Source organism: Rutidosis leptorrhynchoides, chromosome 2 (genome assembly GCF_046630445.1).
Source record: "Rutidosis leptorrhynchoides isolate AG116_Rl617_1_P2 chromosome 2, CSIRO_AGI_Rlap_v1, whole genome shotgun sequence".
Lineage (NCBI taxonomy): Eukaryota > Viridiplantae > Streptophyta > Magnoliopsida > Asterales > Asteraceae > Rutidosis > Rutidosis leptorrhynchoides.
Window position 1 is genome coordinate 12,816,718 of NC_092334.1, and position 26,383 is coordinate 12,843,100.

Consider the following 26,383-nt stretch of genomic DNA (forward strand, 5'->3'; position numbering starts at 1 on the left):
TAAAATGCATATTAAACAATCTAAATGCAATCATAAGAGATAATATTGGTTGTCATTTTATTTTAAAAGTGTAAATTAATATATAAATTTAAAATTAGTTCCTTCTGCCTAGCTTTTATACCTTCTCGTACTCAATTCAAAATAATCAATTAAAATAATTCAAAATTATTTAATTTTAATAATTAAAATAATTATTAATAAGATAATAAGATTTAATAATAATAATTATTTAATAAGATTTTATTTTAATTCAAAATTATTTAGATCAACATCACCTGCTTAGATTTTTTTTTCTTTTGTTTTTGATTTTTTTTAACAAAAGAATTAGCCTAATAATAACATCATCATTATAGGATTTTAATAGAAACTATAGATATATAGATAGTACGGAGTAAATTATTTTGTAAAGTCTCCTATGATTAAATGACACGATCCTATGATGTAAATCATTTTCCCACATCAGCGCAATCAACTTTCACTTATCACATACACATAACAAAACACTACCCAATATATTTCCTCTCCATCATGAAACGTTTACAAAATGAATGGAATAATAATGAAACACAACAACAAAACGCATATTAGAACTAAACCTATATTTACATAACCAGTAACTTAAGTCTTCAACTTTACAACCTGAATACAAACATTAACCACGAAGAAACTAACCTTTATTTTTTTTTTCTTCCACATAATGTACATTACACAAATATATGTAACACACAGGTCCCTTTATCATATTTCACAATTAGATCACCACACTCTTCAACACATGCTAAAACATCGGTTCTATAATCATCTATTCTTCCATTGGTCGAAACTCAAGGCCGCGTATAATAAGGCCAGACATAGTTCCTTCGTAAGTTGTGAATTTCAACTTAACATGGAGCGAATCATTACGAAGCTTATAATTAGAGTTGTTGTAAATCCACACAATAACCTCCATCCATCCATCACTCCTCTCTTTTGGAATTCGATCAGTTTCATGTACATTCCACGGACTTGGGCGTCTAAAATAGAGTTTCTTTACTTTTCCAACGGTACTTATCTCGAACTAACACAGGACAATGCAACCCGCTACAATTTTCAGAAAGCTTGAATACAAGGTAACACACATTGTCTGTATTAGGTGAAACCATTTGACTACCGATCTTCCACTTGATACTAAATGTTGTCTGTCGTAGAAACTCTATCCCTTCTAATCTGCATAATATACGATATATCACATTCTACATAATGTGTGTATACACACATTAAATTAATTTACTGCGTACAGAACAGCGGTGAGAGGCAAAGCTTTTGCAAACCATCTACTAATGCTTTAATGAATGTTAATATAGACAAGAATTTATTTCAGATTATAAATTCCAAGTTTGTGACCAAGTTCATACTGTTTGAGGATATGCATATGTAACAACCCTTCCTACATCATCTTGGGATAATAATTTTGAGTCATTATAACCCTCTGGTTAACTAATATCTTCCGACACGGTTTTTTTAGTTGAAGCCTGAAGATAGATATCTGATGAATCTATTACTTTAGCTCTTGGGGCATTTCATAAATATGGGATCAACTAGAAAGGTGAGGGTTTGGATGAGAATGCAATGAAATTACATACAGCACATTAACCTGCATTGGGATGAGGCGTTTGAATAAGATAGCTTTGCATCGTAATAGTTGTTGAGAAGCCACATCGCATGAACCGTGTGTCTCATACTTCCCATTTCACTACCTGGGAACTGTTCCATCGAATAAGTAACATAATTAACCATCATAGCATAAAAAGGAAAAATTGATAACAATTCTAAGAAATATAAGATACATTTTTCCCATGTCATCGTTTTCAGAAATTTGAATATTTTATTCTTATTAGCTATCATCGCACCTTAGTCATTTCTGAGTTGGATTTTGAAATTGGTTGTTGGATTTCGTCAGATTTTTTGATTTCTTGTTTCACCTGCACAAAAGTTTTGGAGTTACCCAACCATACAATTCCATTGGTTTCAAAATATTATCCAAAATTTAAAGTGAGAATTAGAAATTACTATCAAACTTGTATCGTCAACGGCTCGAAACTCGATGCCTTCAATATAGAAGGCACGACTATCACAATAGCATCGTGAAAAGTTCTCCAGTAAGACATTAATATCTGTTTCCTCCTTGTTACTTGAGAATCGACCCAGTTCGATCGTCATCCATCCGTCTTCTCTCCATGTAGCAAAATACGAATTTAGGTTTTCATTACCTATTTTGTACTTAAGGTTCACATACATTCGTTTAGCACGGGATTTTCTCGGACGACAAAATTTGAAGATTAGATGAAGGCTGTAACCGATGCTCGGAAGTAAAAGCTGAGGTCCTCTCTTAATTTGGACATTTAAATTCGAAACATCTAACATCTCTGCTACTTTCTTAAACCTGCAGTACATTATAATATTATATTATATTTAAGATATAAGATATTAGACCTTATGACTTATTTTTCCAATATTACCCTTACATTCATGGAGATTGTTGCATATTTCAACCATGCATAAACAAAAATGAACTGATTTGTTTGACAAGTTTGAGCTCGTGTCCTATTATTTGAAAAAGAAAAAAAAAATTAACAGCACACAAAGAGAATTTGAAAGTTAGAACTATAGAGGTACCTTGAATCTTCAATAGTTTGCCACCTACGTAACCAGCGGTTTTTGTATGAAAAGGTTTTTGCTGAAATCATCTCATATCTTTCTCCATTACCATCGATTGAAAACCACTGTCACATACAACAAGGTAAACAAATCAAACCCAATTTTGATTATGTGTAAGTTTGGACTCTCATACCTCACATTCGTGAATTGTGATAAAAAAAAAAAAAGGTAAGTTGATATGCCAATCTTGTTTGTTAAGGTTTGACTTTAGTTTGACTTGGTTAGTGGAATACCTGCTGCAGTGTAAAGTTTATTGGTATGAAAAGGCTTAGAGATGTAGCAGTGCAGTTAGTGTGGCTGAAGTGTAGAAGTGTACATTAATAAATACAATTTCATCTTCTATAGTTTCATTTATGTTGTTTGAGACTATTTATTCTTCGTTGTAAAGTTACTTTGGTATATATCAATTGATTGTTCTCGATAGATTCTAGTTGTAAGATCTATAGTTTTGTAGAGATTGGGTGCTTGTAAAGTTTAGACTATTCACAATATTTGTTTTACCCAAAATACTTTGCAACTAAAAGTTATTATGGGGTGTTTGACTGTTTGTAATTACTTATTTTAAGTGCTTACCTGTTTATAATTGCTTATTTTTAAAATTATATCAAATAACTAAGCACAAACACTTTTATGAAGGTATCTGCTTGTAGAGTATTTGTTAAGGAATATGTACTTAAAAATAAGCATATAATCACTCACCTGCTTATATTTAAGCAAAATCTCAAACACACCCTTAAGGTAAAAGAATGAGAATTAAGAAAATAAGATATTTATGAATATATGTTAAGTACCAGTTTGCCCTCCTGAAGGAGGATTCCGTTGATAAGTTTGGTGTAGATATCTTTTTTTTCCATTGTGGAGTAAACCTCAGGGGACTCTGAATACTCGAGTATTTGTCGATAGTTTGTAGGCAATTTGGCCTCCCATATGCCAGCCTCCTGCAAACAGTACAATTTCGTTTTAAGTTACATAAATATATAAAAACATTAATATTCCAGTTTATGATAAGTACATGATATTGTTGACATACAAATGAAGATTACGATTTCAACACTATTATAACTTACTTGCAATGCTAATGCTTGTTGAAGCTGTACTACCACCTCGGACGCTGTAGGCCGTTGGTTTCTTTTATCATGTAAGCATTGAAAGGCAATCTTTGTAAATGTAATCAATGACTCCCGTACAATTTGTTCTCTTATAAGCTCGAACGCCAACTTATCTGGTCTTTCTACTTCATACTGGCCTTTAACCAAACTGTCAAAAAAGTGATCGCGATCTGTGCTCGCCAATCTCCCACACAAAAGCTCAAATAAAATCACACCCAACGAGTAAATGTCATAGCCTCTGATTACGTCATTAACGTAGTGAATATTCATATTTTTTGGAAATATTAAGGGTCTATCAAATCCACAAATCTTTGTTGTCCAATCTCCAGTTAGTAAGATATTGGAACTTTTTAGGTCTTTATGTATCACTACATCTTGTCCCCCATCCCTTCCATGAAGGAATTCCAAACCTTTGGCGATATCAATGGCTATCCTTAGTCTTTTGATCCATGTAAGTGTAGCATTTCCCACGTGCATATCGAGACTTTGGTTAATCGCAAACTCATAAACAATGAATTTTTCATTCATTTTCTTACAGTAGCCTATGAGACCAATCACAAATTCATGCTTATACTTGTAAGGAATTTCAAATTCTCTCCAATTGCCAGGTGTTTTTTGACCACATTTGCTCATACGCTTTACGGTAACGGGCTTAGTTTCATTATTGTATTGAATTTCTCCATTGTGCATACCATATCCCTCTTCTATAATACAGTTGGTATCACTCAAGGTTTTCCCCCCCAATCTTATGTCTTCAAGGGAAATTTCCAGCGTGTCATTGCGGTGTTTCTGTGAATCATGAGACATTTAATATTAAAATTAAAAAAAATGTGTTCGATGTGTCTTGAGTATATATACATTTAAGCATATATATGTTATAGAATCAGCATTACTCAATTAAAGAATCATCTAACCTTTTTTATACATCTTACTCCATTAAATTGCTATACATCTTGATCAATATTAGTTGCTTGATCTCACAGACCTCAAGTTTGTTAAAATGTTATGGTTTTTATTGTTCAATCTTCTACTTGAATTGCATATGCTTTCTCTTGCTATTTTGTGTGTGCAGGTTTTGAATGTGTGCCTAATTGGTATCAGATTATTACGTTATCAAACAGAATAAACATATTGAAACACCATTCACCTAAACGACGTTTTAAACAGCTGATTATAATTATTTAAAACGCATAATCAGTTTTCAAGACACAAATCTAAACACCCCTTAATAGTTGAGTGGCCTTTGTATCAAATCTTATAATAGTTATAGGTGACTTATACAATAAAAAATAGTGGACATAGTTAATCTAATACTCCCTCATCCCAATTTAATAGTACATGTTTTTTTTTTTTTTTTTTTTTTTCGGTTGTCCAGTCCACTATTTTAAATTATAGAATCAAAGGAATCTTAAATTAACTTGATTAGGGGTAAGAATTTCTGGGGCGGATCTACCTTGTATTGACTGGTAGCACGTGCAACTAGTCAATCTAGCGTATGAAGTGTAAAATTTTATGATTTTTCTATAATTATATGAAAGTGCAACCAGTGGCTGAGCCACCATGGTGCAAAATGGGTCAAAACGACTGAAATTTTATTGATGTTTATTTACATATATGGATTTGTGTAAGAGAAGTTGAAACGCAATTTTAATGGAGGTTTTTGAAAATGAAAATGGTGAAATGCAGGTACCAGCATATCGGGCCCCACTAATATATATTATATCAAATATTTCATGTTAAGGGTGTATTTGAATGAAACTAGCTGGAGCTGGAGCTTATTTTTAAAGCTGGTAGCTGGAGCTTATTTTTTTTAATAAATGTTTGGTAAACTAGCCGAAGCTTATTTTCCATTTCATAATCTCTACTTTTTTTCATAAGCTACTAGGGGTGTGTTTGGATGAAACTAGCTGGAGATGGAGCTAGTAGCTGGAGCTTTTGAGATAGAGCTGGAGCTGGAGCTTATTTTTGAAGATGGTAGCTGGAGCTTATTATTTTTTATAAGTGTTTGGTAAACTAACTGGAGCTTATTTTTCAGTTCATAAGCTATACTTTTTTTCATAAGCTACTATAGGTAGCTTATCTTTTAAGAGCTTATGAAATTAATAAGCTCTACTTTTAATGTCAACCAAACAAAGCTTATGACTTGTAGCTTATTAAAATCATAAACTCAAAGCTCCTATAAGCTCCCATAAGCTCGTCACCCAGCTTATTTTTTAAGAGCTTATAATTTTCATAAGCTCTACATTTTATGTCTACCAAACAAAGCTTATGACTTTGAGCTTATTAAAATCATAAGCTCAAGCTCCAATAAGCTCCCATAAGCTCTAAGAAGCTTGTGTGCCAAACACACCCCTACTTTTAATGGCAACCAAACAAAGCTTATGACTTGTAGCTTATTAAAATCATAACCTCAAAGCTCCTATAAGCTCCCATAAGCTCGTCACCCAGCTTATTTTTTAAGAGCTTATAATTTTCATAAGCTCTACATTTTATGTCTACCAAACAAAGCTTATGACTTGGAGCTTATTAAAATCATAAGCTCAAGCTCCAATAAGCTCTCATAAGCTCTAAGAAGCTTGTGTGCCAAACACACCCTAAACCCTTGAATTTATTTATATAACTCAATAAACACCCACCAGTTTATCTTTTTCTACTAGATGCTTCATTTAAAACCCAACATTTAGTTTAATAGTAATTTCAGTCCTTATATTGTCTACTAATTTGATTAAAATAAATATCTTGATCGTGATAATTTCTTCAAGTGATGTTTGTTCACAAATTTGTAAAACTTAACATATTAATCATTTATTTTCAAACATCAATGACGTATACAAAGTTAAGTTATACAACACCTAAATAAATGGTTTTAAAGTACTTAAACACTTTATATATGTTCTATTAAAAAAATAGAGAGAAGCTAACTACATGATTAATTTCATTAAATATATATTGATATATAAGTTTTTATTTTTCATTACTTAAAGTATAACTAAATTCGAGAATATCAAAATGAAGTGTGTAACAAAGAAGTTTTTGTAATTTATTTTTTAGTCGATCTTTATGTTTTACTTCAACTTGTATTTTGAAAAAAAAAAAGCAGGACTCCTTTAATTCCATTAACCTATACAAAAGTCGATCACAAGTAAAAAAAAAAAAAAGGCAACTTTGAAATAAATAAATAATGTTTAATTTTTTAGTAGAAGTATTGGGGTATTTTTAACCGTTTAGCCTTTTTATTTTCGATCAAAATTTTTATGAACAAATCGCAAAGTTGATTATGAATTGTTTTTTTGATGTGTTGGAAATTTTGGTTGAAAAGGTGTGTTTCACCAATGTTTGGACACAAATTAATATATAATAAAGTGATATATTTGAACGAATATTTAGTGGGTTTTATTGTCCATAATGAGGGCTTTAAAACAAGCTAGAGCGTGTCCAAAAAAGTTTAATGGTGAATGAGATATCGCGTCTCAAAGTTGCTAGTTTAGTGCTAAATGGAAGAATTTTGAAGGAAGTGGAACTTGTCCCACATAGGAGTGGGAAAGAACTTATATGTAGTATATAAGTGGAATGGGTATAAGCTATGTTAAGATCTTATGACATGTTTTACTCCATTTCATTCCCTCGCGCAAGGGGTGCAAAAAAACTGGATTTGGGCTTGGGATCCAATGCGTGCCCGTGCGAGGCCTGTTTTTGCAATACGATTTTTTGGCCCAACTTGGTTTCGACGTTTTGACTTGGTCATAGATAAGATCGAATCAGTTACGATCAGATCATGACCGAAATCCACTCAGTTGTTGGAAATCATGACCGATATCTACTCCATTCAGTTGTGTTTTCTGCTATATATTGGGGCTTCCAGTCATTCTGCAGAGATACACAACACACTGATTTTGCAATACGATTTTTTGGTCCAACTTGGTTTCCACGTTTTGACTTGGTCATAGATAAGATCGAATCAGTTACGATCAGATCATGACCGAAATCCACTCATTGTTGGAGATCATGACCAAAATCCACTCCATTTAGTTGTGTTTTCTGCTATATGTTGGGGCTTCCAATCATTCTGCAAAGATACCCAACATACACATACAGAATAAGCAAACAAAGCAACTGTTCACCATCGTCTTCCATTCTCAGTCGCACGTCTCTCCAATTCCGATCTCTTTTTCAGGCAAGTGTTAGGTCCAGCAGTTTTGAACCGGTGTACCCTGGGAAGTGGGAACAGAACAGACGTCGAAACTGTTTAAGAGAATTATGTCAAAAACAAGCCCGGTTCAACCCTTAAATTCGGTTTGATCGATTTAATTATCAATTCATATACATCGCATGTTGTTTTATGATTATTGTGATATCTGTATTTTCAGTTTCATATGCATATGTTATTACAGTCTTAAACAGATTCGTGTTCACGAAAATTATTTTATTGCTCTTATGTAACTGAAACTGATGCGTGTATGTATATAAATAATTCGATTAACATTTGGGCGAACTACTGCTATCTGCTCTGTTTGCTGCGCCTGTTAAACATGTTCTTAATAAATTAGATTTCTTTATGCGGCTCTAGATCACTTTATAATCCATGTTTACATGATATATGTTTTGCCACATCGTTCATTCGCATATAACTTATTGGGTTTTATATGCTGTTATCGTAAATTGGAATTATAAACTTGCAATTTATATATGCATATATTTTCTACTGTTTTCTAACCTTGATAAATTCGGTATACGAAACACGTTATAATCGGGTCACATAAATGTGACGGCATGTTCTTTATTAAAGTATTGTTGTATGTTGTGATATGTATTGCATATTTGCATGTGGTTCTTATTTCTACTGGTTAAGATTTATTATGTTGAGGTTAAATAGACAAACTTGTTCGTATCCATGGTATCTAGTACTGTTGAATATATTCAGTTTAATATTTGCATGTGTAATGGCCTAACATGATGTAGTTCTTTGCCATTATGAATGCTATTTTTATAACTTCTGTTAACAGGCTTCAGTATGCATGTGAGAGTTAATTAAACATATTTAATTGTTGCTTTTATTCTTGTATCTTTGTTCATTTTCTGTCTGATTATTATTTAATTAAGGTGATGTTGTTATTTCTCATCATTTATGAGAGTTGAGTTTATGAACTTAAAACATACTGAGATTTTCTAGTATATAAATAATCTTTGTCTGTACAAGAGATTACTTACGAATTTCAGACCACAATCATTTGTAACTTTGGCCTTGTTACTAATGTTTTTCCATCTCTTTTTCAGAATGAGTACTCAGTCGAACCCGGACTCCACTACTGTTGCTGCTACGAATATTGGTACAACACTATCGAACCCGAGCTTCTCCACTATTAATGCTACTGTTGCGATAGTTGCACCGCTACCGAATACGGTTGTTTCTCATGCTGAGAAACCAGAAAAGTTCACTGGTGTGGACTTTAAACATTGGTAGCAAAAGATGCTCTTTAATCTGACAACGTTAAACCTTGCGAGGGTCTTAACCGAAACCGCTACCCAACTTGTTGCTGGGGATGTTCAAACTGTGAGCGCGGTTGAGGCATGGAAACATTTGGATTACATGTGCTGCAACTATGTCTTGAATAGTTTGCAGAATTCTCTCTATAACGTGTACTGCACAATATAGACTGTCAAAGAATTATGGGAGTCTTTAGAAAGAAAGTACAAGACTGAAGATGCTGGTACTAAGAAATGGGTAATAGCTAAATTCTTGGATTTTAAGATGATTGACTCAAAGACATTTACGAGTCAAATCCAAGAATTATAGGTCATAATTCATGACATACATGCTGGAAAAAATGGTAATAAGTGAAAGTTTCCAAGTTGCAGCTATGATTGAGAAACTGCCACCAAGTTGGGTTGATTTTAAGAACTATTTGAAACATAAGTGAAAGGAAATGATCGTTGAAGACCTTGTGGTCCGTCTTCGTATTGAAGAAGACAACAAAGTTGCTCTTTAAAGGAGCATTACCCCTGATTCAGCAAAGGTTAATATTGTTGAACATGGTCAATCCTCGAAAGGTAGCAAGAGCAAAGGGAAGACTGAGAAGCATAACAAGGGAAAAGGGTTCAAGTTTGGACCTAAAAGGGGTGTTGCCAAGAAGAAAAGGTTCTCTGAAAAATGCTTTAATTGTGACGAGTCGGGTCATCGTCCTGATAAGTGCACTAAGCCAACGAAAGAAACTTCTAAACAAGCTAACATGGTTGATGATGTTGAAAACCTTGTTGCAATGGTTTCCGACCTCGCGATTATGAATTCTAAGGTTCATCTGGTTGGTTCTAATACCAGGAATTCTAATACCAGGAAGTGGTAGGTTGACACTGACTACCCGCCATGTATGTGCTGATAAGAGCATGTTCAACACCTTCAAGGATGTAACTAATGGAGATAAATTGTTCTTGGAAACTCAGCTACTACTGATATCAAGGGTGAAGGAAATGTGATCTTGAGGATGACCTCTGAAACGGAACTCACTTTGACTAATGTGTTGTATGTTCCTGAGATTCGTAAGAATCTTATGTCTGGGTGGTTGTTGAATAAATTTGGCTTTAGAATTGTATTTGAGTCTGATAAGGTCGTGCCGACCAAAAATGGCATGTATGATGGTAAGGGCTATGCCCTTAATGGTATGTTCAAGCTAAATGTAATGGTTGTTAACAATGAAGCTAATAAAACTGGTACTAGTTCTGCTTATATTGTTGAGTCTTCTAACGTGTGTCATGGTAGACTAGGTCATGTTAATTTTAATTCCATTCGTCGCTTGATTAAATTGAACTGCATACAAACTTTTAATATCGACTCAAACTATAAATGTGAAACTTGTGTTGAAGCAAAACTAATGAGATCATCTTTCAAGTCGGTTGAACAAAAAATCGAACCCCTTGATATGATCCACACTGATGTAGTGAATACGTCACACCGTTTGCTGAATGTTGTTCACAAAATGGCATTAGACATGAATTCACTGCACCTTACTCTCCACAATCAAATGGGACTGCAGAACGGAAGAACAGAACTTTGAAAGAAATGGTAAATGTCATGTTGGTTAATTCTGGTGTAACTCGGTCGATGTGGGGGGATGTCATCCTATCGGCAAACTATCTTTTAAATAAGATACCTGTTAAACTCAATTTAACTTTGAATTCGTGTTTAGGCTTTGATTCATGATTGTTTAGTGTGTATGAATAAGTATATGTATGAATATACGGGAGCGAATCTGATTATGATATTACTTTGTGCCAAAATTACAAAGGTGAGGGAGTTAGTTACAAAGTGAGGTTCAGAGAGAATTGGTGAGGTGTGTGTTTGTGATGGTGAGGGATTTGGTATAGAATGAGGGAAGAGGTTAGAGCTATTAGTGTGGTAATGGTATTTATAGTCTATACCATCACTACTTACATCACTTAACATTTCCACAACATACATCATATTTGAGTCCTAACATTCTTCCCCTTGATGTGTGTTGTGGGAGAATATCTATCTGATCTTGAACTCTGAAGAATCTCTTTAAGTCTTGAACTCTCCCCCTTGGAATAGGCTCAGGATTTCATTGAATTATTTGAACTCTCCCCCTTGGAATAGGCATAGTTGTTTGTTGACATGAAACGGAAAAACTTCTTCTTTTGAAAGGTTCTTCGTTGCTGGTTTTGTTGTTGGTTATTAATGAAGTTGTTGGATACGTCTTGATTACAATGCACACCATACTTTGTTTCAAATGAGTGTCTCCCCCTTGGTGTGCGTTGTTCAGATTCTGTATTCAATTGAGAGGGGTTTGGAGATTTAGTTTGAATTTGATTTGGTATCTTTGAACTTGATTTGGTTTCTTTGTTGTTTGATTGCTTTTGTGTATGAGCAAACCAATCATATTGATCACGAAATCCGGTGGTTTCTCCATTTTGCCCATAAGTTGATTCCAAAAACGATGGATTTCTTTTGATTTGGTAATTGGAGTAAACTCGGTATCCGTGAGAAACGGATTTGTGAGGTTTGGAAACCTTGGGAATTTCTGGTAAATGAGTGTTCTTCTTCAATCGTAGAAGAAGAATGTTGTAATTCCGAAGGACGCGCCTTGGCACAACTGGGGATTTCTACTTGTGTACCTATTGACACCATTGTTGGTTTTAGAATTTGTGTTGACTTAACAACTAACTCATGTTGCAAATCAGAAATGCGCTTTTCAAAGTCATGAGTTAATTGTCGGTTAAAATTTTGAATACGATCAAAATCAGTGCGAAGTTGTAGAATGATCTTAGAATCAAGCTCACGTTCAGACTTGAGATGATTATTTTCATCTTGAATAGTGTGAATTGTCCGAGTTGCAAAATCATTTTCTGATTTGAGCTGATCATTCTCACGTTAGAGTTCCTTATTTTGTTCTTTAAGCATCTGAAGTTCCATATATTGTGAACTGAATCGTTTTGAAGCCAATCGTATTTCTTTAAGAAGAAGTACATCTTCATCAAAATCTTCTGGAACCTCATCAGGTATCGGAGTTATAACCGAAGTACTCGTCATATAAAGTTGTTTTTGAACTCAAGAAACTGAACTTCTGAAAAAATCGTTAGAAATTATAACGAGGATTATTAAATTTCTTGACTTCGTAATCCTTTTGTTTGAGAGTAACTGGATTTGTTAACTAATGTCAAAAGCACTTGGGCCTTGGCTAATGAGCTTGTGTCATGAATTTATTACTCAACTTGGATTTGGGTTAGACAAGATAAGTAGGACTGATTTGGTTAGTGGGCTTTGTCTCTTGGGCCTGAGCAGGTTGAAAGCTTTAAAAAAAACAATGTTGTTGCAATGAGCTTGTGTCATGAATTTATTACTCAACTTGGATTTGGGTTAGACAAGATAAGTAGGACTGATTTGGTTAGTGGGCTTTGTCTCTTGGGCCTGAGCAGGTTGAAAGCTTTAAAAAAAACAATGTTGTTGCCTAGAATTGAACCTGAGACCTTGTGCTCGACACCTTACACAGTTTACCAGCTGAACTAACTCGTTTGTCTAAAGTTAAATGAAACTTGATTGAATCAACTTTCACTTGCACTCTCTTTCTTTCCCAATATAACCCACGAACAGAAACTAACCCACCTTCTATGTATCCTTCTTATTCTTTTTTTTAATCGTTCTCAAGAACTAAAAATACAACCTTCAATCGAAAAACCCCTTAATCAAAACCCCTAATTGAGTCACGATTGTAATTAGTCTTCTTCAATTAAAACCCTAAAAGTACACCTGCAATTTGTCTTTTTTAATTTCTCGTGTTCTTCCCCAAATCACAGCAATTAAACCCTAATTTCAAAAAATTTGAGCAGAGCATGACGGTGCAGTTGAAGAAAATTGATGAATTGTATCCGTACGGATGTAGATGTGTATCCAGGTTAATGTATACGGTTGCAAGAATGCATCCGGGTTATGGTGTTTGAGTGATACGGTTACAAAAGACACGATTGATAGCTATCTTATTGGACAAGAATTGGAACGGTTGCAAAAGATATCCGTGGAAAATGACACGGATTGAAGGATACGGAAAGAAGAAGAAACACGGTTGCTGTTCTTCAAGTTTGTTAGAACTCAGGTCACCGGAAAAGTTCGTTATGGTGGTGCTACGGTGGCTCTACGGTGGTCGGAGTCGAAACTTGGAATTAGGACACCAAAAACTGCAAAAAAGTACGTGATTCGATTCTAAACACTTCTGTATGACTGATTTTTCCAAAAACGCAATGGATCAGTGAAATTGAATCAGAAAACAGTTTGACACATTTCAACCTGAAAATCACTGATTTCTTCTCAGTTGTTTTTGAATGAAATTGATTGATTCAAGTAGCAACGGATTCAGTAGATTAAGTCACTCCTTCGTTGCTAGGATCCACATGAATTAACAACCTACACTGCTGAAATTGATTTTGACATTAATGACTGAAAACAGAGAATTATGATTTTGAACAGAGATCGATTAGAAACACGAATTTGGATCTGGATCGATGAAGACTAGCTTCTTTTGCTCTGATACCAAGTGTTAAACTCAATTTAGCTTCGAATTCTTGTTTAGGCTTTGATTCATGATTGTACAATGTGTATGAATATGTATAAGTATATGTATGAATATACAGGAGGGAATCTGATTATTATATTACTTTGTGCCAAAATTACAAAGGTAGGGAAGTTAGTTACAAAGTGAGGTTGAAAGAGTATTGGTGAGGTGTGTGTTTGTGATGGTGAGGGATTTGGTATAGAATAAGGGAAGAGGTTAGAGCTAATAATGTGGTGATGGTATTTATAGTCTATACCATCACCACTTACATCACTTAACATTTCCACAACATACATCATATTTGAGTCCTAACAATACCTCAGAAGAAAAGGGATGAAACTCCATACGAATTATGGTGAAAAAGGAAACTATCATATGAGTACCTCAAAGTGTGGGGAGTGCCTAACAAAGGTAATTGTTCCATTACCTAAGGCACACAAGATAGGATCCAAGACTGTTGATTGCATATTTATTGAATATGCTGAACACAGTACTGCGTATCGATTCTTGTGCATGATTCCAAGGTTCCGAATATACACAAAGGTTCGATAATGAAATCAAGAAATGCTTCGTTCTTTGAGAATGTGTTTCCTTGCCTTACACATGAACGTGGAAGTTCGTCTAGAATAGACGATGAAGATGTACAATATGAAACATCTAATGAGTGAGTTCGACAAGAACTAGAACCACCCGAGGAAGAAGAGCTCAAACTTAGACGAAGCAAACGAGCAAGGACAGAAAAGTCTTTTGGTCCCGATTTCCACACTTACATGATTGAAAGTGAACCTACAACCTACCGTGAAGCGGTGACTTCCTCGGAAGGACCTCAATGGAAGGAGGCCATTAAAAGTGAAATGGATTCTATTTTACAAAACCATACTTGGGAATTGGTGGATCTTCCTCCGGAATGCAAGACACTAGGCTATCGATGGATCTTCAAGAAGAAGATGAAGCCAGATGGCACCATTGACAAGTACAAGACAAGGTTGGTGATCAAAGGATATAGACAACGAGAAGGTTTAGATTATTTTGATACGTATTCGCCTGTAACGCGAATTAATTCCATTAGGTTAGTACTTGCCATTGCCGCCATTCGGAATTTGGAAGTACATCAAATGGATGTGAAAACAGCTTTCCTAAACGGAAATCTCGAATAATAGATTTACATGGAACAACCCGAGGGGTTTAAAGCGCCAGGACAAGAAAGGAAAGTTTGTAAACTTGTTAAATCCTTGTATGGATTAAAACAAGCTCCCAAACAATGGCACCAGAAGTTTGATCATGTCATGCTTGATTCAGGATTTAAGATCAATGAATGTGACAAGAATGTGACAAGTGTGTGTATGTGAAAGACACACCAAGTGGATATGTTATCCTTTGTCTATATGTATATGTAGATGATATGCTCATTGCTGATAATAATGAGAAGATAATTAAATCTACGAAAGACAAGTTGAAATCGAAGTTTGACATGAAAGACATGGGCTTGGCAGATGTGATATTGGGAGTGAAAATCACACGAACCCAAAGTGGACTTGTTCTAAGTCAAACCCATTATGTGAATAAAATTCTTAAGAAGTTCAATGCAAATGACTCTAATGTAGCTAGAACTCCCATTAACACGAGTCAATATCTAGCTAAGAACAGAGGAGTACTCAAGAATTAGTACTCAAGAATTGTTGACATCTTAATGTATCCAATAAGTTGTACTCGACCCGACTTAGCATATGTTGTAAGCAAGCTAAGTAGATACACGAGTAATCCAAGTACGTCCCACTGGAGTTGTATGACCAGGTTACTCCGGTACTTAAGATACACTCGGGATTACGGGCTGCATTATAACAGATATCCTGCAGTGATCGAAGGTCACTGTGATGCAAACTGGATATCTCATACAAATGAATCCAGAGCGACAAGTGGATATGTATTCACACTTGGAGGTGCTGCTATATCGAGGAAATCGTCTAAACAAAAGGTTATTGCTAGATCCACAATGGAATTAGAATTCATCGCTTTAGATAAAGCTGGTGAAGAGGCAGAATGGCTACGTCAATTCATTGAGGATATACCAAGATGTCCTAAGCCGGTGTCGGCCATTAGTATACCTTGTGATAGCCAATCGGCGATTGGTAGAGCTCATAACACAATGTATAATTGTAAGAATAGACATATACGACATAGACATAATATAGTACGACAACTAATCTCTACAGGAATTATCACTATTGACTATGTTAACAAAAAGGATAATATTGCGGATCCGCTGACAAAAGGCTTAAGCAAAGAGTTAGTGTATAAGTCGTGCGTGGGAATGGGACTGAAGCCCCTGAAAGGCTAAGTTTATATGAAGGAAAACCTAACGCAGTTGACTGGAGATCCCAAGATCTGAGTTCAATAGGACAACCTACTTGTATGAACTAGTGAAGTCACTGTAGGGGAGTTAATTACTAAACTAGCAACCCCTACACTTTTAAAGGGAGTTTACTAATTATGAGTAGACTTCATAGTCCATTCTTAAAAGTGAGATGTACGAGGATAAGCTCAACTGAAATAACCATGCGTGGTTAGTCAATAGCCATTCGGTGGTGAATCACCTATGTGAGAGAGAAGTGGGGTCGCTTCGAAGGGTATTGTTGGGACACAATACTTGATAAGCTCTCGCAGAACCAGGCTAATGTTCATGACCATAACGAACATAACTACGAGGACTTGACGTTATCAGGGAGAGTTGTGTGAAGCGTATTGTCGCCTACACAAACGACAGACGAGTTTAAAGACATCGCCGTCTACTCAGAGCCAGTAGACTAAGTGTGTTTCATAAGCGAAGGTTCAAAGGGTAACACCTACCTATCGTATGCAGGATTCAACTGCTGAAATTTAATCCTGAGAGCGATCTCCATTTATGTGGGGGATTGTTGAAAATTTTGGTTGAAAAAGTGTGTTTCACCAATGTTTGGACACAAATTAATATATAATAAAGTAATATATTTGAACGACTATTTAGTGGGTTTTATTGTCCATATTGAGGGCTTTAAAACAAGCTAAAGCGTGTCCAAAACGGTTTAATGGTGAATGAGATATCGCGTCTCAAAGTTGCTAGTTTAGTGCAAAATGGAAGGATTTTGAAGGAAGTGGAACTTGTCCCACATAGGAGTGGAAAAGAACTCATATGTAGTATATAAGTGGAATGGGCATAAGCTATGTCAAGATCTTATGACATATTTTACTCCCTTTCATTCCCTCGCGCAGGGGGTGCTAAAAAACTGGATCTGGGCTTGCGATCCAATGCGTGCCCGCGCGACCTGCGGACACGAATGCAGCTCCAAAAATCCGGACCCGTGTGAGGCCCGTTTTTGCAGTACGATTTTTTGGCCCAACTTGATTTCCACGTTGTTGACTTGGTCATAGATAAGACCGAATCAGTAATGATCAGATCATGACCAAAATTCACTCAGTTGTTGGAGATCATGACCGAAATCCACTCCATTCAGTTGTGTTTTATGCTATATACTGGGGCTTCTAGTCATTCTGCAGAGATACACAACACACACATACAGAATACGCAAACAAAAGCAAATGTTCACCATCGTCTTCCATTCTCAGTCGCACGTCTCTCCAATTCCGATCTCTTTTTCAAGCAAGTGTTAGGTCTGGCAGTACACCATCTTTGAACCGGTGTACTCTGGGAACAGACGTCGAATCTGTTTAAGGGAATTGTGTCAAACACAATCCCGGTTCAACCCTTAAATTCGGTTTGATCGATTTAATTTTCAGTTTATATACATCGCATGTTGTTTTATGATTATTGTGATATTTGTATTTTCAGTTTCATATGCATATGTTATTACAAAATGTTCTAGATCTAGATCCGCCACTGACTAAGAATCTCATTATACACAAAGTAAGTAGTAATAATTATGTTTTTCTTAAATTGTGTGTTTTTCGTCCAAAAACACGGGACAGATTGCGTATTAACTAAAAGTATGTTCTACTTTTTAATTAATTTCCTTGTAACGGAGATGCTCTAAGATGAAAGTTATGAAACGAAAAGATGATGTAGTTTTGAATATGGACTTACTTGAAAATCTATTGCTTTCTTAAGTCCATCGATGACTTCTTTCATTTTTGGACGACCGGCTTGTGCTTCCGCCATGCATTTAAATGCGACCTTAAAAAATTCATTCAAAGAAGCTCGACTTGGTCCTATTTTTATCGTAGAACTAAGTTCATGAGCTTCTTCCATGATTTTAATATCCACCATTTCCATTAACTTATCATCTTTAAAGTGTTGTCTTGCGACAGGAGCAATCCCATTCCCATTTTCTTTCATGTAAATTGGATGATAGGCTACCTTTCCTGATAGGATTTCGAATAATACAACTCCAAACGAGTATATATCTGATTCTATTTTCAACTTACCTTCCTGATATTCTGGATCTAGATACACATGTGTGCCAGCGCAATGCTCTGTGTTGATAGTGCTAGACGGGTGATTCTTAGGGTGAAAGATCGAGAGCCCAAAATCAGCAATCTTGACCTCTAAATTCTCGCCCAACAGAATATTTCCACTTTTGATATCACGGTGTATTATACATTTCTTGTCGTCATCAGGTGTGTGAAGGTAACTTAGTCCGTACGCAATATCAAGGCACATCTTTAAACGCCGATCCCATGGTAGTTTACTCAGTTTGCCCGTTTCCAAATATTCATCGAGACTTCCGTTTGCAGCATACTCGGAAACAAGAATATTTTCAGAATCTTCAAAGCAAAATCCAAGAAGAGAGATAATGTTGGGATGCTTACATTTATGAATTATTTCAAGTTCGTCAAAAAACCCTATGTTTCGTAGCTCACTCTTTTTCCCCGGAATGCGTTTTATAGCTACGGTGCATCTTCTACGGTGCGTTTTATCAAAAACATCGAGTTCTGCTTTGTACACCACTCCATATGCGCCTTTTCCAATATATGTTTCAGTAAAATTATTGGTGGCCACCTTTATGTCACTAAGATGAATCTTCATATGTTCCAAGGAGGTTTCTTCCTGCATGCGTTAAGGGAAGAGAAGAGAGTTATATACTATACACATTTTATATTCTATCAAGGATGATAATTAGTAAGTTTTTAAAAATTTGACTCTTTAATACTTTGTCAAGCCTCTTTGGAAAAGTTTAGGAATTCAAAAAACAACCGGATAATTTGTCCAAACATTGGTATCAAAAAATGGACTTACTTGAAAGGTTAATGCTCTATTAAGGGAGTTGATGATGTCTTTCGGTGTTGGACGCCACGTTTCAGATTTTGACAAACATTGGTATGCGATATTTACATATGAGTCCAAAGAACGTTGATCGGGTCCTATTATATAACTGTCTTCGCAAACTTCTTGCATTATATTAGGATCTACCATATTCTTTATTGTTCCCTCTTCGAAGCACCTTAGTGCAATGGGTGCAAGCCCCTCCATATATTCCTTAGTGTAAATTGGATCATTGGCCAACCTCCCAAATAGGATCTCAAATAAAACTACTCCAAACGAGTAAATATCTTCTTGATACCGAGGATAATTTAAACGTAAGTTGTCGTCTGTGTAATGTATGAACCTAAAGGTAGCTATCTTAGCATTCCACTTTTCATCCAACATAACATTTGCACTCTGCAAGCCTTTATATATTTTGCCTAGTCCATCAGCCTCAATGTTTTCGTGAAAGTAGTCCAATCCTTGTGCAATATCTATGCATATTCGTATTCGTTGCTTCCAGGTAAGATTGGTTTTTACACCAATGCTTCCCAAATGATCAGCAAGACTATAAAGAGTGCTAAGATTCAAATATAAGAATCATCTCACAATCTTCACAAGAAAATCCAACAAGAGAGACTATATTGGGATGCTTACGCCTAGCAAGCAATTTAATATCTGCAATGAACTTTTTTACTACTTGTTCGTAGTCTTTACGGATGTTGCGTCTTATAGTTACTGGGCCACACATCTTAAGAATTTCACCTTCATTATTCCCTTCAGTTTTAATATCAAAATGGTTAATGTCTGCTTTGTACACCATATAATCTCGGTGTGACCTGATGCAGTATGTTGAGGCAAAATTTTCGGTGGCCATCATTATATCATCGAGTGGAATCTTCAAGTATGCATACTCTTTCTCCTGAAACATTACATGTAAATGAGAACATGAGAGTCGCAACCTATAATTATTAGCAAAGATATACAATGAAGCAACCTTATTACTACATACTTTGTTTATCATATCACTGCTAAAAATTAATTTGTTAAAAAAAATTCTTTTAATTTATCACTTGCATATATAACCTTTTAGCTTACATTACTCTTTAAGTTAACATAAAGAACGTATTACACTTTTGACTTCGAGTAATTTCTTTTTTATGTTGTTTTTGGCCAAACGGTAAGAGAAGCCAACCAATCAAGAAGAAGTGGGTTCCACAAGGTTATTTCTTCTTTTATTTGTATCTGCTGAGCTTGAAATCCATCTTTCTGAACACAGTCTCGTCGAACAGTAATCATGAAAAAATTACAAGATAAAAAATGCTTACCATCTGCACCATGGAGGGCATTGGTGTAACCCTGTTCTTAGTAACATACGAACTAATTAACTTCACAACAGATGCAGATGCAGATACAAGTCTAAAAGCATCAAAAGGTCGATTCTCCATGGTTCCTAGTAACCTAATTCCATCAGGATTAGCAAGAATCTTTATGCCATTTTCAGTTGTTGAAACGGCCATTAGAATCCCTTCTTTATTGAATTTTATACAAGGAGAAGCCTGCAAATACATCAACAAGCTAAACTTAATATCAAACGAGTCAAACATACAATAATAATAATAGCTTTTGGTTCATTTCTTCTAAGATGTGTTCTAAATGCATGAAGTCTCCTAGGTAATTTTTTCTAAAAAATGACATCATTAACATAGGAATAACAGAAACTTGTAATCATATTTATATCAATAGCTAATTATCAAGAAAGTATAAAATTGCTGACATCTAGAGTTGGGTTGTTCTGACCCATGACACATACACACATACACACATACATACATACATTATAGCTATAGAGGTTAAAATAACACGAAGGTATCAAAGAGTACCAGTAAACCACCATCCGCATCAGTTGTAGTCAATATTTTAACGTTATCCATATCCCAAAATTTAATCATAAACTCATCACCAGCAGCTAGAAAACGATTCTTGGTGGTATCGAACTGCACAACCTCAACTGATCGTTTGCCAAGCCCATTATATGTACGTTTCACACCTCCACTACTTTCATTCCATTCAACAATGTACGAGTCTCCTTCTTTATTTGTTCCACAAGAGAATAACCTATTAGTTATGCAAATATCATCATATAAATATTTCAGATAACATCATAGATCATAGATAGCCAGAATGGCTCCAAGACCAAACCAAATGGAGGTAGCAAAGCAGATTGGGTAACAATGTCAACGGGTAAACATGGTTCACTTAGGGTTATATTGGGCATTAGACTGCGGTCTTGTAGAACGGTGGACGGGAGGTATTTCATTCCGTAGAAGATTGTAACTTCACCATGTTAAGTAATCAAATATTAATTTAATTACAAAAAAGGGGATATTTTGTCACTTAGATTTAATATTGAGCTACTTCAAAACCCATTTACTCTTATGGGTTAAAATTACCACCCTATAACATACAAACGTTAAAAAGGTGTGGAGATTCAAGTTTATAAACCTTGTTCGGTCGGCACTATATGCCATTGTGGTGGATGAATGACCAGGGGCATCACAGTCCACTCTTGAACACAAAGTGTCATACAACCACAACTTAATTTTCCCATCAGTTGCTATTGAGAAGATAAACTAGTACAACAAATATAATAAAAAAACAATTAGAAGCTTATATGTAGCGCATAATTAAATCATAAGCAAGGACTGAAAGATTTTATGCTAACTTCATTTAATGTCACTTCTAGAGATAGATTATACCTGAACATTTTCTTTGACATGTGGACAAACGGAATATACCGGTGCCTCATGACCCTCAAATGTATATTGTTTTGTCCCTGTTACTGCATCCCACACCTGTAATAAGAAACTTCATATTATACATAGAGGATTATAACAGCATGTGATTTTAAGGCAGAGCAAAACCATTAAAAGACAAACCTTTATTAATCTATCATCTCCACATGTCACGATGCAAAGTTGTTTGTTGGGGTAAGCAAAAGCAAGATCATTAACACTGCCACCATGGGCATCAATCTGTACAATAACATACATATAAAATGGTACAGCTCATGAGTCATAGACATCCAAGTAAACAGCGCCAGCTGTCAGCCTATACCACTTAAGTTACATAAGTACAAATTTTAAGAGCAAAAATGATAACGAGAGCACAAACAAACCTCCAAGTGGTTTCGAAGATCATCACCACCATGATAAAAGTATATTTGTACAATGTGCTTCGAGTATGCAACACCTATATGGAAGTTCCAACATAAGAATGAAAAAATTCAAACAATTTCCCAGCTTAAACTTAATGGTTACATTAACGAACTACTTAGTACTTACTAATGAACAGATTACCGAAATTAGTGAAATGAACAATTATATATATATATATTTTTTTAACAGCTCAAAAATTTTTATCAATAAAATATTACCAAAGAGTGTTCCATCAGGGCTCCACGTTACACGATTGATTGACGCGCTAATGTCATTGGTCAAAGATGCCTATTTCAAACACAAGTCAAAGTCAACATCCAATGCATGTCTAAATACATCTTATATGGTTACGAAGGAAACATATCTGAAGAAAGATAAAAATAGGTCATACAAACCTGGAGAGGCATTGGACAAGCGCCAAGATCCCAAACCTTGAAATTCTTGTGAGCAATCTTCTCCCTGCTACCGAGCTCCCATATCATGATTTCTCCATTGCTCGACCCCACTAATATTAATGAAAGCAAACCAAAGATTAAATAACATATAAGATATTTAACTGTTAGAAGTTATGCAAAACTAAACCATAAGAGGTGGAAATATGATATCTAGAGTAAACAAAAAGTGGGAACTAACCAAGAAGCAAGATTTGCTGAAGTGGATGGAAATCCATACTTTTGACAACGGACCCCTGATTTAGGGTCATCACTACGGCCTTAGGTAAATCATCTGATGAGTAAGAGCTTTGACCATGACTTTGACCCATATAACCAACAGGCAACATGTTTATAGACATGTGATTAACCTTAAGAAGAGTAACACATCCGGTCAATATATGGAAAAACAAACTACTGATTATCGTGAGAATTGTTAATATCAGAATTTAAGACAATTAATTCTATTTAAAAAACAAATTAAATAATAAAATCAAGCTTAAATTGATTTAATCAACTGAAAAGTTAATATTTAAGAGAAGGGGAGTTTACACACACACATTGAAAAATAATATAAGAGATGGTGATTTAATGTTCCATCCCATTGAGTGGGACGGAACATGAATACAGATAAAGACAGAAACCGAATATGGAAACAGAGAGCGCGGGATGGAACATGAAACGGGCTCGGGAATAACAGAAAACGGTATCAGGAACCAAGCTGACAACAAGGAATCGAGTATAAAATCTCCAACAGTAAACAGGAACAGAACAGGATCTTGAACAGTAATCAAGAACATGAAAAGGACAGGAATTAGAAATAGGTTATGGGAACAAATCTGGATCAGTACAGAAACGGAAACAGGAATATATGTAGGTCAGAACAGGAATATGAAAAGGAAACTTTTTAATTAAACAAGGAGACAAAAAAAAATATACTTGGATTAATTATATCCCTAATCTCTAATACCAATTCAACCTACTCAGTAGCATAATGACAAATGGAAGATCTAAGATTCACGGCATGGAGAGAGAGAGAGAGAGAGAGAGAGAGAGAGAGAGAGAGAGAGAATTAATGAAAGACCCATGTCATGATACTAGAATGGTAGGTTGAATTGGTAGCTTGAAAAATCATTTTCCTTCTAACAATACCGAATGAACTATCATCATTTAATTACCAATTGCAACAATGAGAAATGAGCTAAATTACAAATAATCTTTTTTAGAAAGTGCAATCCTGATTGACAAAATTAACCAAAAACAAACAAATAAAAAACAATGCAGAGGAACCTGGACATCTTATCAGATATAAATGGAGTTATTATAGATACGTTTTCGGTTCGAATAAGTTCAGAACATAATCAAACCGGATTCTTAAAAATATCATTTTGAAACATTTTCAATTATAAGGAATAAATATTGTAAACATTTATTTATTTTCCAATTCCATCAATGTCATGTAATTAATATTAATATTCATATCAAATCTTCAAATAAGTATAATATTCCGTATAATCAAAATCATTTCTCTTACAAGTCTTTCGTGTAATGAATGTAGGTCCAATGCTTCCTGAAGTCTTTCCACGATCAGATCCATAGTGGAGCGTTTATTGACACATTCATAAGCTAATTCTGAGAAAATGGAAAGTGAAAGTGGGTGCATTTGTTTCCTAAGACCATGATTAATCATATCAACCAGTTTTCCCTTTTTATAAAGATGAGTGGCCATTGGAACTAGAGATTTGCCGTCTACAAACATTGCTTTCCTCCCGCACAGAACTTCAAACAATATTACACCAAATGAGTAAACATCTGACATATGGCTCCACCAACGTTCTCCACTAGGATCTGTGTAGCTAGACGTTGAACGAAAGACAACATCATATGCTATTTGAAATCCAAAACAAAATAATTTAGCTTCCCAATCAATATCAAACAAAATCTTAGTGCTCTTGATATCATGATGATAGCCGTGACGTAAGCAGCTTTCGATATCCTTATGAATGTATCTTAATGCACGTGCAGCACCTAGACATATTTTCAATCTATGGGACCATTTGAGGTTTGAATCACTCAGATATTGATCCAGACTTCCATGAATTTCATAATTGAAAACCATCATCATCTCATCATTATCATCACAAAACCCAACAAAAGACAAGATATTCGTATGATGCAGACGAGAAAGTGTGGCAACCACCCTCAAAAACTCAAAATGTGGTAGCCCCGACGAAGTACGAAACCTCCGAATGAAAACATCGTTTAGTTCTTTAGAGCGGAGTTTTCCTTTGTAAACATCAGCAATTCTACCTCGTTTGATGAGATTATCATCCGCAAAGTTGTTGGTAGCAGATAACATTTCATTTAACGGGACATGTAAGTTAGCAAGTTTTGGCCTCAAGATAGCCACCACATCATGAGACTCGATGTCCAATAAAGCAGCCAGAGTATCTGAAGAACTCATGCTAAGGATTTGGTAGATGAAACACTTTTCGTTTATGCCTTATGCGTTGTTTCTCAAATGGAAAACGATACTGAAAACCTAATTTTCGCCCCTGCACCCTTAATAAGTTAAAACATTTACTCGTCAATATATACTGTATTGATCATCTAGGTCCAAAATTATAATAACATCAACGAAAAACATTATCAATGGACACACATTTTCCTCTTAATAAAACATCCATTTCACAATTCACAAATAAAGTGTTGACCATTAGTCCTTTACTACATTCCTTAATTTCTATTTTTCTCATTTATCTACAAACGCAAAAATATAAAAACCTTGTGTGATATATATATGTGTTGGACTTTGGATAAAGAATCAAAAATAATCAGGGATTATAACTTGTGCAGGAAATCTCTGTATGCTACTTACTATTTAATAAAAGATAATAAATTGGGGCCAAAATATGAGCCCTCCTAAAAATATACTAATGGATTTTATTACCTGATGTTAGGAAGTGGTGGTGGAAGTACGGTGGTGTAGAGATAGAGTTCGCCGGAGGTCAAGATGAGTTCACCGGAAGTTGAAGAGACTGTATGACCAACTACTAAATTATAGTCCATATTTTACACTTCCATTTTGAATATTAATTTATCGCTACCCAATAAATAAGTATTCTGAGTCAACCAGCAAGATTACAATCACTCCATTGAACAAAAAACAGAAAAGAAAAAAAAACTGATCACATGGACTGTATGACAATCTGGCAACCACCATCATATTCCCTTAATCTGATACCCTATTTTGATTCCCAATTACTGTCTATTTTATATATTCTTTTTTCTTCACATATTTGAAAAACAGAGAAATAATATAACCCACATAAGTTTATTTTCTTTATCACTCAAAGTAAATTAACAACTTTTTTTAAAACGGTGGTATGGACGTCGGTGGTAGCGGACAGGGGTGAAGATTGACGGCGGTGTGGGATGTAGATGGCGGAGGTGGTCAGAGGTGATGGTTGGAAGTGGTGATTGGAGTTGGTGGTGAGTGCTTGGAATGGCCTTTTATATTTTATACTATATGTAGTTTTACTACCTTTGGTCAAATATTGTGGGCAATGATTGAAAACAACAAGAACATGCGTCACGCGCTTCGCGGCTAAGAAACATTCGCAATTGTTTAAAT

The 26,383-nt window shown here is 35.1% G+C and overlaps 2 protein-coding genes across 3 annotated transcripts; both read right to left on the bottom strand.

Moving 5' to 3' along the window:
- Nucleotides 1-529: 529 nt before the first annotated feature.
- LOC139894276 (uncharacterized) lies at nucleotides 530-19,652 on the bottom strand. Its single transcript, XM_071877486.1, has 9 exons — nucleotides 19,095-19,652; nucleotides 17,943-18,905; nucleotides 3,765-4,595; nucleotides 3,489-3,635; nucleotides 2,656-2,762; nucleotides 2,050-2,422; nucleotides 1,890-1,961; nucleotides 1,634-1,743; nucleotides 530-1,206 (listed from the first exon to the last, which is right to left on the bottom strand). Exons 1-9 carry the CDS (start codon nucleotides 19,503-19,505, stop codon nucleotides 1,014-1,016), a joined length of 3,207 nt encoding a protein of 1,068 aa, XP_071733587.1. The 5' UTR covers nucleotides 19,506-19,652; the 3' UTR covers nucleotides 530-1,013.
- On the bottom strand, nucleotides 19,652-26,182 carry LOC139894277 (uncharacterized). 2 transcript variants are annotated; one of them, XM_071877488.1, is made up of 12 exons: nucleotides 25,700-26,182; nucleotides 24,284-25,304; nucleotides 22,952-23,120; nucleotides 22,714-22,823; nucleotides 22,537-22,606; nucleotides 22,279-22,352; nucleotides 22,040-22,135; nucleotides 21,860-21,955; nucleotides 21,606-21,733; nucleotides 20,984-21,218; nucleotides 20,429-20,659; nucleotides 19,652-20,022 (listed from the first exon to the last, which is right to left on the bottom strand). In XM_071877488.1, the coding sequence occupies exons 2-12, from the start codon at nucleotides 25,211-25,213 to the stop codon at nucleotides 19,681-19,683; spliced, it is 2,481 nt and encodes an 826-aa protein (XP_071733589.1). In that variant the 5' UTR covers nucleotides 25,214-25,304; nucleotides 25,700-26,182; the 3' UTR covers nucleotides 19,652-19,680. The 2 variants fall into 2 exon arrangements, with proteins under 2 accessions (XP_071733589.1, XP_071733588.1); XM_071877487.1 differs by having other exon boundaries at nucleotides 24,284-25,311.
- Between the last annotated feature and the right edge of the window lie 201 nt (nucleotides 26,183-26,383).

Bases quoted from the DNA above. Each gene is read 5' to 3' on its own strand.
- LOC139894277 (XM_071877488.1), bottom strand. From the start codon at position 25,213: ATGAGTTCTTCAGATACTCTGGCTGCTTTATTGGACATCGAGTCTCAT. The intron at 22,136-22,278 runs GTTTGTTTGTGC...GTTATTGTACAG, and splicing joins ATCTTCGAAACCACTTGGAG to ATTGATGCCCATGGTGGCAG. The intron at 21,219-21,605 runs GTTTATAAACTT...CATAACTAATAG, and splicing joins TATAGTGCCGACCGAACAAG to GTTATTCTCTTGTGGAACAA.
- LOC139894276 (XM_071877486.1), bottom strand. From the start codon at position 19,505: ATGTTGGATGAAAAGTGGAATGCTAAGATAGCTACCTTTAGGTTCATA. The intron at 3,636-3,764 runs GTAAGTTATAAT...TACTGTTTGCAG, and splicing joins AACAAGCATTAGCATTGCAA to GAGGCTGGCATATGGGAGGC. The intron at 1,207-1,633 runs GTTAATGTGCTG...TATATTATGCAG, and splicing joins AACGCCTCATCCCAATGCAG to ATTAGAAGGGATAGAGTTTC.